A 16,768-nucleotide genomic window follows, 5' to 3' on the forward strand; every position below is an offset into this window, starting at 1 on the left:
GCATGTACCTGCACACAATCCCTATGTACACAGACACACACAGCGTGCATATAAAACATCTAGGGCTGACCAATGAAACAGTGGAGAGGAATATACAAAAGTTCTACAACTCCATGGAAGAGAATTATTTATGCCCCTCCTGCTCCTTTTAGTTATAGATCATTTGGAACCAGGGATGGGATTCTAACACCATGAGCCTTCATTTTCAACTCCCAGTTATCGCAGCGAAAGTCCTCAGCTGGGGACCAGGGCTCCTTCTGGAATCCTGCAATCACAGGCTTTAAATCCAGTCACTAGGCATCACCGTAGCATGACGACAACCATGCCTCCCTCCCCGACGTGGTCTGTGAATGCTGCCTGCACAGCGTCACCCAGCTGACCCAGGGAGCAGAAGATGTGTGCTGGAACATCAAACCCGGATCCTTCTGCATGGCAAAGCGCAGAACCCTGGGCCAGCCCTTTTTTTTTTTTTTTTTCTCCAGGATGGATTACAATGAGCAAGCTACTATTAATCATAAGCATTCTCAAGTTCAAAAAAAAAAAGGATTGCATACAACCTTTCCCACTTAAGTTTAAATTTTAAACCTACACATAAATACTTGTCTGTGGCCAGCAGATGGAGCCCGGAATAGTGCAAGGTGTACTGTGCAAAGATAATATGTTATGTCTTCAAACCCTGTCAGACTCCTACACAACACACAGGCTCTTCTCTTAATACATTAACTTTTCCACTTTTGTTTGGTTTTCAACATTTACATCAGTTGTAAACCAGACAATGCAAGGAAAAACTATGTACTTTGCTCTAATATGCTCTGTCTCAAAAGCACTGTCTCTCACGCTGCCAAACACTGCCACATAACTCGAGATGTCACCTGCAGTCCCTCAGTATTGAGAAGTACCCAAGCAAAATACCAGCTAACAACCATACATTAATATCACTCTGACCGAGCAGAAGGAAGTGGATCCTTATCTTAGGAACAATTAAAATTTGAGGAACTAAATAAGAAACCTGCGACACTCTTCAGACTAAGCACAATAACCTATCGAGTGGACTCTCCAAAATTTCCCATTTTAACTGGGCAGGACGGTGGTCTGATCTGTGGTACTATAGGAATGAAACTTAGCAGGAAAGAACTACTTTTCCTTTCCCTGTACATACCCAGATAAGTCCAGATTCCTGAAATGTACCCAAGCTGCCCTAAACAGGAAGAGACTGCGAGAGTCCAGCACAAAGCACACTTTTGCCAAAGTTCATGGCCTCTCAGACCTGGACATCCAAACGATAATGCCTGGTGAATGTGTGCAAGGACTTCCAAGTAGCCACCCGACAAATCTCGTGGCGATACCTGCTGACATTCAACCCAGGAGGCCGCCTGAGAACACGAAGAGTGCGTTTTTTAGGTTATAGCCGAACCTATAGCCCTTTTTATCCAACGCACAATCGTACATTTCAACACCTTGTGTTCTTTGCACCACTCCATAGAACAAAAAGATGGTCCGACAACCTGAAGCTATTAGTCACCTTAAGATAGTGCAACATCACCCACTTTACATCCAAAAGTCACAACTCTCTCGCGTGAGGCGCAGTTGCATCCAAATTTGGCAAGGCCGAGAGCTCCACCAATTTGCTTAAATGAAACGATACCACCTTTGGGAAGATGGAAGGAACCCTCAATGAGACTCCCAAATCCAAAATCTGCAAAAATGGGTCTCTACAGGACAAGGCCTGAAGTTCCAAGATCCTTCTCGCAGAGCAAATGCCACCGAGAAAACCACTATCTGGCTAATTCCATAACAGGTAGTGGAAGTTGAAATTGTTCTGGTAACAGAGACCAGCGGGAAAACAACGCCAACTGCAGAGACTGCATATGAGCAAATGCCCAAGGAACCAGCTCCAAAATGTACACCATGGAACAGAGAACTCTGGGCATCTGCTTCAACAATCCACGAACTTGCATCTGCAAGTTTGTAATGTGCTCCTCAGTGAGAAAAACCTTCCCAACCTTGGTATCAAAACATGCCCCCAGAAACTTCCAAGACCTGAGTAAGGGAAAGATGACTCTTGGACAGATTTACTCTCCACCCCTGCAAAGGACCTCTGACTTTGCCCGAATCAGCCAGTCGTCCAGATATGGGTAAACCAGGTTGCCCTCTCTCCGGAGGGCCGCCACACCACGCCCATTAACTTACCAGACAGAACGGATGGGCGCAAAATTGAACGGATGGGCGCAAAATTGACCATGAATCTTAGATATTGCTGATGATCGAGCGGATCCCTTTGTGCAAGTAAGCTTCGGTTAAATCCAGGGAAGCTAAGAACTCCCCTTTGTGCACTGCCACAATTACAAAGCGCAGGGCCTCCATCCTAAAACGAGTTTACTCTCTTCAGGTCCAAAATTGGGTGGATCGTTCTCCTTTTTGGAAATGATGAAATAAAAGGAATAGCGACCTGTCCCCCACTCCTTCAGGGGGACAGGAACAATGGTTCCCAACATCTGTAGGCAGCTGATGTTCTGCTGCACCCCCTGCCGTTTTAAAAACATAAGAACATAAGAAATTGCCATGCTGGGTCAGACCAAGGGTCCATCAAGCCCAGCATCCTGTTTCCAACAGAGGCCAAACCAGGCCACAAGAACCTGGCAATTAGCCAAACACTAAGAAGATCCCATGCTACTGATGCAATTAATAGCAGTGGCTATTCCCTAAGTAAACTTGATTAATAGCTGTTAATGGGCTTCTCCTCCAAGAACTTATCCAAACCTTTTTTGAACCCAGCTACACTAACTGCACTAACCACATCCTCTGGTAACAAATTCCAGAGCTTTATTGTGCGTTGAGTGAAAAAGAATTTTCTCCGATTAGTCTTAAATGTGCTACTTGCTAACTTCATGGAATGTCCCCTAGTCCTTCTATTATTTGAAAGTGAAAATAACAGAGTCACATCTACTCGTTCAAGACCTCATGATCTTAAAGACCTCTATCATATCCCCCCTCAGCAGTCTCTTCTCCAAGCTGAACAGCCCTAACCTCTTCAGCCTTTCCTCATAGGGAAGCTGTTCCATCCCCTTTATCATTTTGGTTGCCCTTCTCTGTACCTTCTCCATCGCAACTATATCTTTTTTGAGATGCGGCGACCAGAATTGTACACAGTATTCAAGGTGTGGTCTCACCATGGAGCGATATAGACTAACTGGGAGACTATGAATGGGTCTCTTAGCAGACGAGCAAATTCTAAAGTGTAACCTTGTCTTATGATGGCTTAAGACCCACTGGTCCAATGTGATCTTGGCCCATTCCTCGTAAGAGAGAGTTAACCAACCCCCTATTGCCGGAACCCAGGAGTGGGCCAGCCTCGCTTCATTGGGCAGATTTGGTTCCACTACCATCCTGGCCAGAGCCAGCTCTGTTCGGCTTCCACCCACGAAAAGACTACTTGCAGGATTGCTGCCTCCCCGAGGATTGCCACTGGACACCACTGGAAGCCCTATTCGGCTGAAACTGCCTAGCCCTTCTGAAATGAGGGCGTGAAGGAAAGGACCTTTTTTCCTCCTTTCGGTTTATTTATGCTCAGGCAATTCATGACCTTTATTCTCTCCCAGATGTTTGATCAGCTCCTCCAAGTCCTGTCCAAAGAGCAGCTTCCCTTTAAAAGGTGACACCCAACTGAGATTTGGAGGAAACATCCACCAACCAGTTTCTAAACCAGAAAAGCTTCCTGCTTCATACCACCAACATCGTTTTGGAAGATGACCTATTGAGGTCATATAGTGCATCAAAACCATAGGCAACCACAGCCTCCAGCTGCTCTGCCTGCTTTGCCTCTGAATCAGACATGGATGTGTCTGCCAGCAACTGATGCACCCATTGCTGTGCAAGCCCTCAGCATAAAACTGCTGCAGACCATGGCACGTATGTTAAGAACATGCCATACTGGGTCAGACCAATGGTCCATCAAGCCCAGCATCCTGTTTTCAACAGTGGCCAATCCAGGCCATAAGAACCTGGCAAGTACCCAAACATTAAGTCTATTCCATGCTACTGCTGCTAGTAATAACAGTGGCTATTTTCTAAGTCAACTTAATTAATAGCAGGTAATGGACTTCTCCTCCAAGAACTTATCCAATCCTTTTTTAAACACAGCTATACTAACTGCACTAATCACATCCTTTGGCAACAAATTCCAGAGTTTAATTGTGTGTTGAGTAAAAAAGAACTTTCTCCGATTAGTTTTAAATGTGCCACATGCTAACATGTTAACATTGTTTAATGTCATTTTGTTTTACTGTATCTCCCGCCTGAGTTCTTTGTAAACCGGCATGATGTGTTTCACGAATGTCGGTAAATAAAAGTTAATAAATAAATAAAATAAAATAAATAAATCATGGAGTGCCCCCTAGTCTATTATCCGAAAGAGTAAATAACCGATTCACATTAACCTGTTCTAGACCTCTCATGATCTTAAAGACCTCTATCATATCCCCCCTCAGCTGTCTCTTCTCCAAGCTGAAAAGTCCTAACCTCTTTAGTCTTTCCTCATAGGGGAGCTGTTCCATTCCCTTTATCATTTTGGTCGCCCTTCTCTGTACCTTCTCCATCACAACTATATCCTTTTTGAGATGCGGCGACCAGAATTGTACACAGTATTCAAGGTGTGGTCTCACCATGGAGCGATACAGAGGCATTATGACATTTTGTGTTTTATTCACCATTCCCTTTCTAATAATTCCCAACATTCTGTTTGCTTTTTTGACTGCCGCGGCACACTGAACCGATGATTTCAATGTGTTAGCCACTATGACGCCTAGATCTCTTTCTTGGGTGGTAGCTCCTAAAATGGAACCTAACATGTTGTAACTATAGCATGGGTTATTTTTCCCTATATGCATCACCTTGCACTTATCCACATTAAATTTCATCTGCCATTTCGATGCCCAATTTTCCAGTCTCACAAAGTCTTCCTGCAATTTATCACAATCTGCTTGTGATTTAACTACTCTGAACAATTTTGTATCATCTGCAAATTTGATTACCTCACTTGTATTTCTTTCCAGATCATTTATAAATATATTGGAAAGTATGGGTCCCAATACAGATCCCTGAGGCACTCCACTGCCCACTCCCTTCCACTGAGAAAATTGTCCATTTCATCCTATTCTGTTTCTTGTCTTTTAGCCAGTCTGTATTCCACGAAAGGACATCACCACCTATCCCATGACTTTTTACTTTTCCTAGAAGCCTCATGAGGAACTTTGTCAAACACCTTCTGAAAATCCAAATATACTACATCTACCGGTTCACCTTTATCTACATGTTTATTAACTTCTTCAAAAAAGTGAAGCAGATTTGTGAGGCAAGACTTGCCTTGGGTGAAGCAATGCTGACTTTGTTCCATTAAATTATGTCTTTCTATATGTTCTGTGATTCTGATATTTAGAACACTTTCCACTATTTTTCCTGGCAATGAAGTCAGGCTAACTGGTCTGTAGTTTTCCCGGATCACCCCTGGAGCCCTTTTTAAATATTGGGGTTACATTAGCCACCCTCCAGTCTTCAGGTACAATGGATGATTTTAATGATAGGTTATAAATTTTTACTAATAGGTCTGAAATTTCATTTTTTAGTTCCTTAAGAACCCTGGTGGGTGTACCATCTGGTCCAGGTGATTTACTACTCTTCAGTTTGTCAATCAGGCCTACCACATCTGCTAGGTTCACCGTGATTTGGTTCAGTCCATCTGAATCATTACCCATTAAAACCTTCTCTGATCTAGGTATCTCCCCAATATCCTTTTCAGTAAACACTGAAGCAAAAAATAATTTAATCTTCCCGCGATGACCTTATCTTCTCTAATTGCCCTTTTGACCCCTCCATCATCTAACTGTCCAACTGATTCCCTCATAGGCTTTCTGCTTCAGATATATTTTAAAAAGTTTTTACTGTGAGTTTTTGCCTCTACGGCCAACTTTTCAAATTCTCTCTTAGCCTGTCTTATCAATATCTTACATTTAACTTGCCAATGTTTATGCATTATCCTATTTTCTTCTGTTGGATCCTTCTTCCAATTTTTGAATGAAGATCTTTTGGCTAAAATAGCTTCTTTCACCTCCCCTTTTAACCATGCCGGTGATTGTTTTGGAATACATCTGGACTGTGCTTCTAGGATGGCATTTTTTTTTTATTATTATTATTATTATGACCACGCCTCTTGCACACTTTTTTACCTTTGTAGCTGCTCCTTATATTTTTTTTTCTATTTTTTGCATTTTATCAAAGTTTCCCTTTTGAAAGTTTAGAATGAGAGCCGTGGAGTTGCTTACTGTGCCCCTTCCAGTCATTAATTCAAATTTGATCATATTATGATCACTATTGCCAAGCGGCCCCACCATTACCTTTCTCACCAAATCCTGTGCTCCACTGAGAATTAGATCTAAAATTGCTCCCTCTCTTGTCTGTTCCTGAACCAATTACACCATAAAGCTGTCATTTATTCCATCCAGGAACTTTATCTCTCTAGCATGTCCTGATGATACATTTACCCAGTCAATATTGGGGTAATTGAAATCTGTAAACAAGGAGAGTCAATACAGTAACTCAATCGGTAAACTGTAGAAAGTAAGGGCAACTGAATTAAATTTAAATTATAGCCTAAGTGACGGAGTCATCAGCCAGACGTTGTGATTTTAACCCAAAACCCAACCGGTCTTCTAATCATTCACCATCACTGTAAAAATTATATTTATTAATTGAAAATATTTTTTTGTTTTTTATTATTAAATTAAAAGTCTGTCATGAACTTTCAAAATCAGTCTTTAGTAGACATTCATCTCCAATGACCATGTGAAGAAGAGTTAAGTAGCAGTCTCTCTGTACAAAATATAAACACAGCCCAACACGGCCGGTGTTTCTTGTGCGATGAAGAAGAACTTCTGAGACTTTGTGTCCATCTCGAACTGGCAAATACTCCTGTGTTAACATTACTTATATGCCCCTGAGGAAGCTTTTTTGCGAAACACCGGCCGTGATGGGCTGTGTTTATATTTTGTACAGAGACGGATCCACATCCTGGGGTCTGGTACCTGCGGATCCACATCTTCTGAAGCATTCAAGAAGTTATCTGCTATGTGAATTGGTGCGGGCATCTCTAGGACTTGCCGAAACCTCGTAGCCCCAGCAGCCTGTGAGGGTCTGGCACTCTTCCTAAGATGCAGACCTACAAATGCCCAGTGGTCTTCCAAATAAGCCCTGTGCGGCAACAGGAAAACTATCGGAGGAAAAAGTAGAGGAATAGTCAGAAGCCTCCCCCAGGAGGTCCTCTTTTCTCCCTGACTGAAGCCCATGAGCACCCCGGTCTTCCACGGGACTCGTGTCAGCCAGGGACAGTGGAGGAAGGAAATTTCCCCCCCCCCCCCCTCCCATGAATGTTGACAAAATGGCCGCCATTCCTGCACTAATGGGGAAGAGACCCGCTGCTTCCACCGATGCACTGGAGAGACTCCTAGGCCCACGCTGCTTTCCCGATGCTACTGCAACCGTCCCCGAGTTGCCCTCTCCTCCGGAGAGGCACAGAGATCATCCTTTGTGAGAAAGTCGCGCGCGCAGCACCACACACTGTGCAGCTGGAGCCACACATCATGCTGCCAGGGCCACAAATGCAGTCAGTTGCGTGAGGAGCACCAAAGAAAGCCGCTTCAATTTAAGCCCCCTGAGAGGCTGAAACACTGCTGCCAACCAAACAGGAAATCACACAAAAATGTTTTGGGTTTTTTTTAATCTTTATCAGATTAAAAAGGACAGAAAACACTTCCCTTTAAATTGAAGAGTGGCAGCAGGCTCTGTATGTATGTCCTCCTGAGGGTGAGAGAACTGGCTCCAGTAGCCTTCTGCCCCCGGCAGGACTGAGCACGAAAAGGGTCCCCAACCCCATTCTCATCCACCTTAAAAACCAGGGAGGATGGCCCCAACACAACCTAACAACCCCCTGGGAGGCAATTTCAGAGTCTAAATTTCTATTTTTTTTTTTTTTTAATTAGTCTACAGACTGCAGGTTTTGCATCTCCATCTGCTAGAGACAGAGAAATACTGAGAGACTGCAGGTGGCATCTTGGGTTATGTGGCAGTGACAGCAAAGCCTTCTTTGTTGCCATCTGCTGGAAGGGAGGGAAAACCCAGGCGTCTGGACTGATCTGGGTACATACAGGGAAAAAAAAAAATAAATAAAAAAAAAAAAATATATATATATATATATATACACACACACATATATACACACACACATATATATGCATATACATATACATAGTTATAAACAAATGGGCATTCACTATAATAGCAATAGTGTTCAATAATACTATTGACAAAGTAGAAAAAATGAAATATGGACACGACGAATTACAAAAAGATTTATCTATATTTTTTATCAAACACTTTTATGCTATAAAAATAATGCAATGTGTCTAAGTACAACACTATACATACATCATTCAAATTCTTAAAAACACTTTCTTGTAAATGTCCACGTGGTTCCCCAACATAAATAAACTTTATGGAACAGTATCAACGATGCAGTATCATAATCCTAATATCATATGTATCTTGAGTATCAGTAAGTCCATGTCCCACTGGAAGATCTTTCTCTTACACCATATGATAGAAATCAGTCTATTACTATGATTTATTGAAATCATGGAGAAGTTACCGCACTTTTTGTCACAATTCCAACCTCTTAAGCATGTGAAGCAGTTTAAACCGATTTTCAGAACAAAGCTTCCTTGACAAAGGTCCCTGGTTTCACCACGATACTGGCTTCCTCAGGAGGAAGTATCCACCACCACAATACCCCCGTATTTCAACACATTTAAACAAGTCCTCAAACCTCTCTGTGATAACTTGGGAAAAAATTCTTTAATCATTTCCTGCATTTTAAAACCATGACCTCTTTGAATACTTTATCTGTTATATGAAAAATGGACTCTGTGTAAGTGCATTATAAGTGTTCATATTTTGTTTTTTCTACTTTGTCAATATGTATTATTGAACACTTTATTGCTTAGATAGATAGATAGATAGATATACTGCATATACCCACAAAACATTTGCAGTGAAATGATCAGTAGTATAACTTGGGAACCACTGCTCCGTTTTTTTGTATTGCAGATGAAGTATTCAAAGAGAGGTCACAGTTTTAAAATGAAAGAAATATATAGTACACATACACAGAGCTGCACATACCCACAAAACACTTGCGGGGAAATGATCAGTAGTATACCCCGACTTACTGCTGCCCCATCTCTCTCCTCTGACCCATGTAGGCTGCTCTACCCATTGTACCAATTCTCCAGCATCTTCCAGTCACCCGAGTTGAAGGCTAATGCCTGAGCCTCCTGCCAGTTATGTGGGTGCATGCACACAATGCAAGCCCCAAAAGATAAGACACTTCTAGCGGGGTCCTAAGCATATTTAGAGAGAGATTTTAAGTCTGCTCCATAGTTATTTACCATGAATTTCTTATGCCTCAAATTCATAACAAACAGACAGATATTTATCAACCAGAAGCCACTACGCAATGTACTACCACCAAAATACTGTGAAAAATGATGCAAGGTGTGAATACTGGACAAATAGCTATGACTCTTAATATTTTTTTCTATTGCATCTAGATAAAGACTAAGATTATAATGGACATGTCTATTCAAAGGAGAGTTTCAAACCTAGCCATACCAGCAGCTGGTGCAAACCCCAAATTCGGAGGATGAACTGCCCTATGTCTTATCCTCATATATCCAGAGAAAACATGTCAAGTAGGCCAACCCTTTTATAGTCTACCTAGGCCAAGCCCGGATCATTGTAGTACCCCCCTTTAACATCACATCAATCAAAACCGATAGCACATTAGCAGCTACTGGAGATAGCACTAGATGGACATCCATGCATGGAGGTCATAGAAAGTGTTATGTCTCCCATTCAGTATTTTTTGAACTTCCTCTGGAGTTGGGTTTTGTCCCTTTTCCTATTCTCAAGCCACCACCTTACACAAGCCGGGGTACGTAACCCACAAATTGCACAGGAAGTTCAAAAGGGCCAAGAGATGCAATAGTAGACTTTATTGGCTGACTTCCTTATCAACGGCTAGTGCTGCACTACAGTTATCACTGCAATAATGTACGAGGACCAAGAGAAGGGGCTTTTACCTGCAGACTTGGGCAAGTTTTTCAGGAAGTCCTTTCGATCCTCCTCATGCAGTATACTGTAGACACTGGTGTTTACCAGATCCTCCTGCTTATACTGCAAATACTGTGCGACATTCTCTGACACAAACACAATGTTCCCGCCTCGACTGACCACAAACAGAAAACCATCCAAGGCCTAAAAGTGGATCATCACAAAAATATTTTTTTTTAAGATGACATGCCAATCCGGAAACTTACTGTATTATATACACACCACTGGTTAGTAAGCAGCACTAATTTTATATGCAGTTATGGGGAAAGAAAGTAATCTTCATGTTTTATCAGTTAAAAAAAAAAAAATCCCAAACTACTAGAACTATAGTAATTTGGTGTATCAAAGCTATACAGGCTAAGCTTGTGTTTCACTAGGTGAGAAAAAGCATTTAACTAAAAAGCTGAAATTAAGACAGACATATTGATGGTTTGTGGCATGCCAAGAATTGATCCTGTCGAGTTTGCCAGTGCCTTCCCTGCTTGCATGAGAGCTAGGCATTTACTTCCACATACCACTGCTTAAAATACATTTTAGAATTATTTCACTGTGTCAGGAGACCGTATTTAAGAAGCTAACTGCTTACAGAAATGAGTTATGAGAGGAATCTAATACACATAATACTAGCCTGTAGTAAGAGAGGTCCCAATGAGTCCTTATCAATAACCCCTTGGCCTGTAGAAGATACGTCTGCCTTTTGTACATCATCATCATTGGAAGATGCTTTTCCTGAAAGTGAAAGTTGTGTTTTTATTTATTTTAGTGGCCAGTCTTGCTAATTTACTGAAAAGCCTGCAATATTTAAAACAAAAAGCCATATGCTGCCCTGCTTATGCCCTAGTAGTCGTCATACCAACATAGGACAGAACGCTACAATCTAAACAGGAACACCTTTTCCTTTTTCTGTTAATAGCTAAGCAATAAAACATTAATTTTTACTTTTCTGAAATGGTTGCATTCTAAAGAAGGTTAACCATGACACAAAAATCAACAGAGCCCCATAATACACAATTATGCAAGCAACTGTCCCATCTGCACCCTAGGAGGATGAGGAGTTACCTTGCTCCTTTATTTGTCGGATCTGTCTGACAGTTTCTCTTAAGATTGCACATTTGTCTGGCTTGACATTGAAGTTGTCAATGTCGCTCAGGTTAGCAGAAATCAGCTCCGCCAGTTCCTCGATGTATTTGCTCTCCTGCTCGCGCCTGCGCTTTTCACCGCTACAGATCAAGCTAGGCGTGAGAAACATATTTGCGTCAATTTTAGCTTATGCAGAAGCACCACCAGCCCACAGATACCTCCCTTACATTCTCAGACTCCACACAGATGTCAGCATGGTTTTTGCAGTCATAAAGCTACAGCCGCAGCTCAGAGTCGGCACAAGTCTCCTCAGCTTCCATTTCCCCCAACTCTGACAAGACCTAGAGTGACATACTTCCCCCCCACACACACTTAAACAGTTATTTTAAACAAACAGCAGCGGGTCTCAAAAGGGAATCTTTTCAAAAGTTTGTAAGACAGGGTTAAAAAAAAAAAAAAAATCCCACAGCACGAGCTGCAACGTATAAGATGAGATATGCTGCTCCAGGGCTTCAGGAGGAAAACACTCTTCCCGTGTATCATAAGACGCTACCTCTGTCTCATCCACCTCACAAACTAGTATTTTAATGAATTGTGCAGTGGCAGCTGCACCGTTTATAAAATACTGCATAGTTCTGCTCCAAAATTAGGCGCATAATTTTCACAGCGTGCAAATATTTCCAAGGCAAGAAAACCCTTACTTTCTCTACCTATTTTATAAACATATGTGCGTCTATTTTAAGAGAATAAAAAGCATGTACATGTAATAATCTCAATTTATACATTAAGGCAGGTATTTTATAAAGTACATGCATATACCTTTTTGAAAACACTTGTGTGTCTATCACCAGTTTTCCAAATACCTCCTGTAACTTATTTTACCTCATTTTTGGCTGATAATTTTATGTTTTATTTATAAATTTAGTTTTATTACACTATATATGTAATTTTGTTCACCGCCTAGGCCTAATAGTGTTAGGCGGTCTATAAATTCAAATAAATGTAATTGTAAATGTAAGTTAAGAACATAAGAACATGCCATACTGGGTCAGACCAAGGGTCCATCAAGCCCAGCATCCTGTTTCCAACAGTGGCCAATCCAGGCCATAAGAACATGGCAAATAGGGGTTCATCCTGAACCCCTATAGTTCACCCAGACCTCCCACCCAAAAACTGCAGACAAGTCCAATTTCACTAGTGCAAGTCAATTTGTAGGTGTAAAATTGTACAAATAAGTTTGGTAACGTGTGCCTCTCTCTCACATCTCTGTCTTCTGACCCCCGGCCCCAGAATGCTTCGCCTGCCCTTTTCCCCGTGGTAAAACGTATGCATGAAATGGAAAATGTATACGTGCGACATTTATAAAATAGTATATACTTGAGAACATGCTACTTATGCATGTATATACTATTTGTACACGTGAAGCCCCTTTGAAAATCTGCTCTAGTGTGTCCTCTTTATAACACAATTATAAAAATGTGCCCGTTTTCTCTTTCTGAGAGATCTATCTAATGTTTGGGTACTTGCGACTTGGATTAGCGACTGTTGGAAACAGGATACTCAGCTTGATGGACCCTTGGGTCTGAATCAATTTGGTATATCCAATGTTCTTATGTTTGTATTCCAGGTTTGGGAAGGAGACCAAAGAACTAATCAACTTCAGATGAGAGGTCCTTGATCTTACCCAAGACAGCTCATAAAATCCCTTTATGAAGGGGGACCCTATGCACAGCATAGCAGAGTCAACTCAGCTACAGGTATTCAAATCATCACTAGCATGGAAGGGATACCTTGCTCAAAAAGTAGAAACATTCATATTTAGCCCTGGGTTGAACAGTATTTAAATAAATAAATGCCAAACAATTAAAACATTTTCTGCAGAAACAACAGAAGTCCCTCACCTGGGTCCTGGAGCATCACAGGAGGATGGCTTACGTTTTCTTGATTCGGTGGCCAAAGAGTCCAAGGAGGTTTCTCCTAAGCCACTCATTTTGAACACACATCCGAAAACTAAAGAAAAAAAAAAAAGCACATTATTTCAAAATGATTTATGTTTAAACAAACAAAAAAAAGGTTGACAGGGATTTATAGCCCACCATATTACCAAATCTTGTTCTTTTGCATGCAAACTACTATTCTTAGCAGCAGAGGATCTGGGTATGATTCCTGGTCAGCCGGGACTATGGATGCAGCACAAATGGTGTTCACAACGCCTGGGGCAGATGGAATCCTAATAATTGCAGAGTGATGGCACCTAGTGGCTGGATAGTGATTGCAGGGTTTCAGAAGGAGTTCTGGTGCAAGGTTCTTAGGCCATGGACTGTGGTTGCAATATCAGCACTAAGAGAAATGGGAGGTGATATAAAATTGGGAGAGGGGGTGCGGGGAAGGCTCAAGGTACTGTGGCCCAACATGTGGAAAACTGTCAGAGTCACACAAAAATAAAAAACAAACAGACAGAGGGGATCATCCCATTGGTGTGGATGCAGCACTACAGAACAGGAAACACTAGGTCAGCACCCCTGTCCGATGTGGTTCAGGTGTACTGTGCCTGCTCACCAGAGAGGGAAGACAGGCAGCTGATGCAAGTGCAGCACCAAGGTTATTTCCCCTATAGCTCTTTGCCTGTGTGTGAGATCCCGTATAACCCATGCACAGTATATCTTGGGTGGGAGGGTTAAGCATACACAGAGTGTCTCTCCAAATGGATTTTGCACATACCATAACGGGAATGAACCTCGCTCATAAGCCAAGGTATGTAGGATACAGTCCGAGTCTCACAAATTTACCACTAATGCTCATTTTAATATACTCAATTTATGTACTGAGTGCTGCCAATGGTCTGCCACACCCAAGATGACTACATGGACTGAATCAGGTATTAGATTTGTAAAAAAAATCCACAATATGGTTGTCATCACACTTGAAAAAACAAAACACATCCCTCAAGTCAATATATGCAATCTTTTCACTGCTGGACCAAAATAGTTTCATATACGAAGGGTTTTGTGATCATTCATTCATGTCAATAGGATTGTAACATGCTTGTTACAAACTCAGAGTTAATCCCTTCCTTATTCAATAATACTTACCCTTGAGTTCATACCATACATTTTCTCAAGGCAAAAATCAATTACAGTATTTAAATCTTATATAATTTCTAATGAATTTTGGATAAATTAGATTAATAACCATGGTTGTCCATACCACTTGGCTGGTAAAACAGCCCTTCTAAAACTAACCCTGCTAGGGACAATTTGTATTTACAGTGGATATTTCCACCTTTTTGATTTAATCACAAATATGTCTGCCTTTTTCAGTACATACACACATTCTACCCACGCAGACGTATTTGGGTGAGAAACGGGGAAGATGTACAAGGGTTTTGTATGTGTTTGTTTATCCTTTGGATCTTGATATTGTCTTTGGACTTTAAATTACTTGCTTTTCCCAAACTAGAACTCAAGGGTGAGTTGCACTCAGGTACTTAGGGGTTAAGTTTTCAGATATCCACGGCTTTTACATACATGAAAACAAGCATTAGCCTCTCTAAATCAGTCTGATCTGGCAAAGTGGATTTTTAGCCAGCTGAAAGTACACATGTATCTTCAAAACATGCACACTTTTAGCTGCTTGGAAGGGAAGGAGGGTTTCATAGACATGGCTGCAAACTATGAACATATGGGTTAGCATTTAGAAATGTATACAGAAGACTTAAAAATGCACTTTACACCATTACCGGCTTATCCTTTTACAAACTCCACCTACTCCGCCACCTCAAGCCCCTTCTCAAACACTCTGATTTCCAGTCGGTCTTTCAGTCTTTATTATTCTCCGGTATAAAACAACAGGTCTCCCACTATACACGATCTCTCCACTGCAGAGTATACAAAACTCGGTAGCAAGACTTAACTGGCACTCCCACTCATGAACACAGCACTCCTGTACACGATACAAGCTCGCCACGATCATATCCACCACTATTTACAATTTACACTCCCCCCCTGGATTTCCATACTCCCTCCCAAGCCCTCAGGTTGGCAAACCTAATGCTATTAGATGTCCCATCTCCAAAGCTTACCCACCTAGATGAAACCATCTAGGTGGGTAAGCTTGGGTAGGAGGACTTAGCTTTGCAGGCTGGGTAAATGTTTTTTTCATTCCTTTCTTTTGTTCTGTTTCTGGACTACTAGCTGGCGGGCCATTTGTACACCACCGGATTTTTGCTTTTATACTTGAGCTTTCCGCTGGGCCCTGCAGTGTGGAGGATCATCGGGACTTCAGTTATCTTTTTTCATTACCAAAGGAATTAAGATGCCTCCGGGAAAGAAGGTTCTTTTAAAAAGCACTAAAACTTCTTTCCTCTTCAAAAAAGCGTTTCCAGGAGAAAAGTCGTCAGGCTTCCAGTCATGCACTGAGTCAGCAAGGAGCCGTGTGAGTTAGCTCCCGCCGCAATTCGTTTTAATCCTGCTTAATTTTAGCTTCTGGGGCCACCAAGATCAACATGTCGCTTGGTAAAGAGGGGTCTAAGTGATCGATCCCCTATTTGTGTGCAGAGAAGGGTGGCAAGACCTCAAAACAAGGGAAAAAGTTGGAGGTCGCTGAGCAGCAAAACATGGCAGACAGCCTCAGATACCGAGAATCTGGAGGACATGGCTGGCTCTGGCGCTAAGCATTAGAGATGTGCATTCGTTTTTGCCAAATTGTAAAATTTCAAAGAAATTGTCCAAGTCGCCATGGGTCACAGGGCCCGAATCCCGAGACGGATTTTCCCCGAACTTTGGGGAAAATTTGTTTTTCGGGTTAGCACGGGGGGGAGGGGCACATTTATTTTTTTTAAAAACCCAAACCCACCCCAATCCTTCAAATTTACTTAATTACAAGCCCCCCACCATCCCCAATCCCCCCCAAAGACTTAATGAAAGCCCTGGTGGTCCAGCGGGGGTCCCAAGAGTGATCTTCCACTCTCGGGCCATCGAGCCTGCCAGGTAGGGGTCAAGGGCGCCATCTTAGAAAATGGCACGGGCCATCCATTGCTCCTTCCATGTGACGGGCCGACCAATGGCACTGATAGCCCCTGTCACATGGAAAGGGCAAAGGGCCACCGGCGCCATTTTGATTAGTGGCAGCCGACGGCCCGAGAGGGAGAGATCGCTTCCGGGACCCCGCTGGACCACCAGGGCTTTCATTAAGTCTTGGGGGAGGATCGGGATGGTGGGGGGCTTGTAATTAAGTAAATTTGAAAGGTTGGGGGTGGGTTTTTCTTTTCATAGACAATCGCAGGGGGAAAAAAAAAACGACCCACTGAAAAACGAGGTTTTCCAGGAAGCGCCCGACCCATAGCCCGATCCGAAATCTAAAAACGACGCACATCAGCATGACTATATTTACAGCTTGATGGAAAACTTTGCAGAGACTGTCTCTTGAAAACTTGATGCTTGTCTCAGGGTGATTGTGGCTAAAGTGGTGC

The 16,768-nt window shown here is 42.2% G+C and overlaps 1 protein-coding gene across 6 annotated transcripts in view; it reads right to left on the minus strand.

Annotated features, from left to right (window-relative positions):
• NCOA3 (nuclear receptor coactivator 3) overlaps positions 1 to 16,768 on the minus strand; it is a 333,167-nt gene that overhangs the window by 63,170 nt on the left and 253,229 nt on the right. For all 6 annotated transcript variants that reach the window (XM_029613911.1, XM_029613916.1, XM_029613910.1 and 3 more), the window contains 4 exons: positions 13,200 to 13,308; positions 11,278 to 11,450; positions 10,847 to 10,947; positions 10,188 to 10,362 (listed from right to left, as the gene is read on the minus strand). In XM_029613911.1, the coding sequence (XP_029469771.1) occupies positions 10,188 to 10,362; positions 10,847 to 10,947; positions 11,278 to 11,450; positions 13,200 to 13,288 (538 nt within the window). In that variant the 5' untranslated portion in view covers positions 13,289 to 13,308. The remainder of the gene's footprint in view (positions 1 to 10,187; positions 10,363 to 10,846; positions 10,948 to 11,277; positions 11,451 to 13,199; positions 13,309 to 16,768) is intronic.

Source organism: Rhinatrema bivittatum, chromosome 8, assembly GCF_901001135.1.
Source record: "Rhinatrema bivittatum chromosome 8, aRhiBiv1.1, whole genome shotgun sequence".
In the NCBI taxonomy this organism is placed as follows: Eukaryota; Metazoa; Chordata; class Amphibia; order Gymnophiona; family Rhinatrematidae; genus Rhinatrema; species Rhinatrema bivittatum.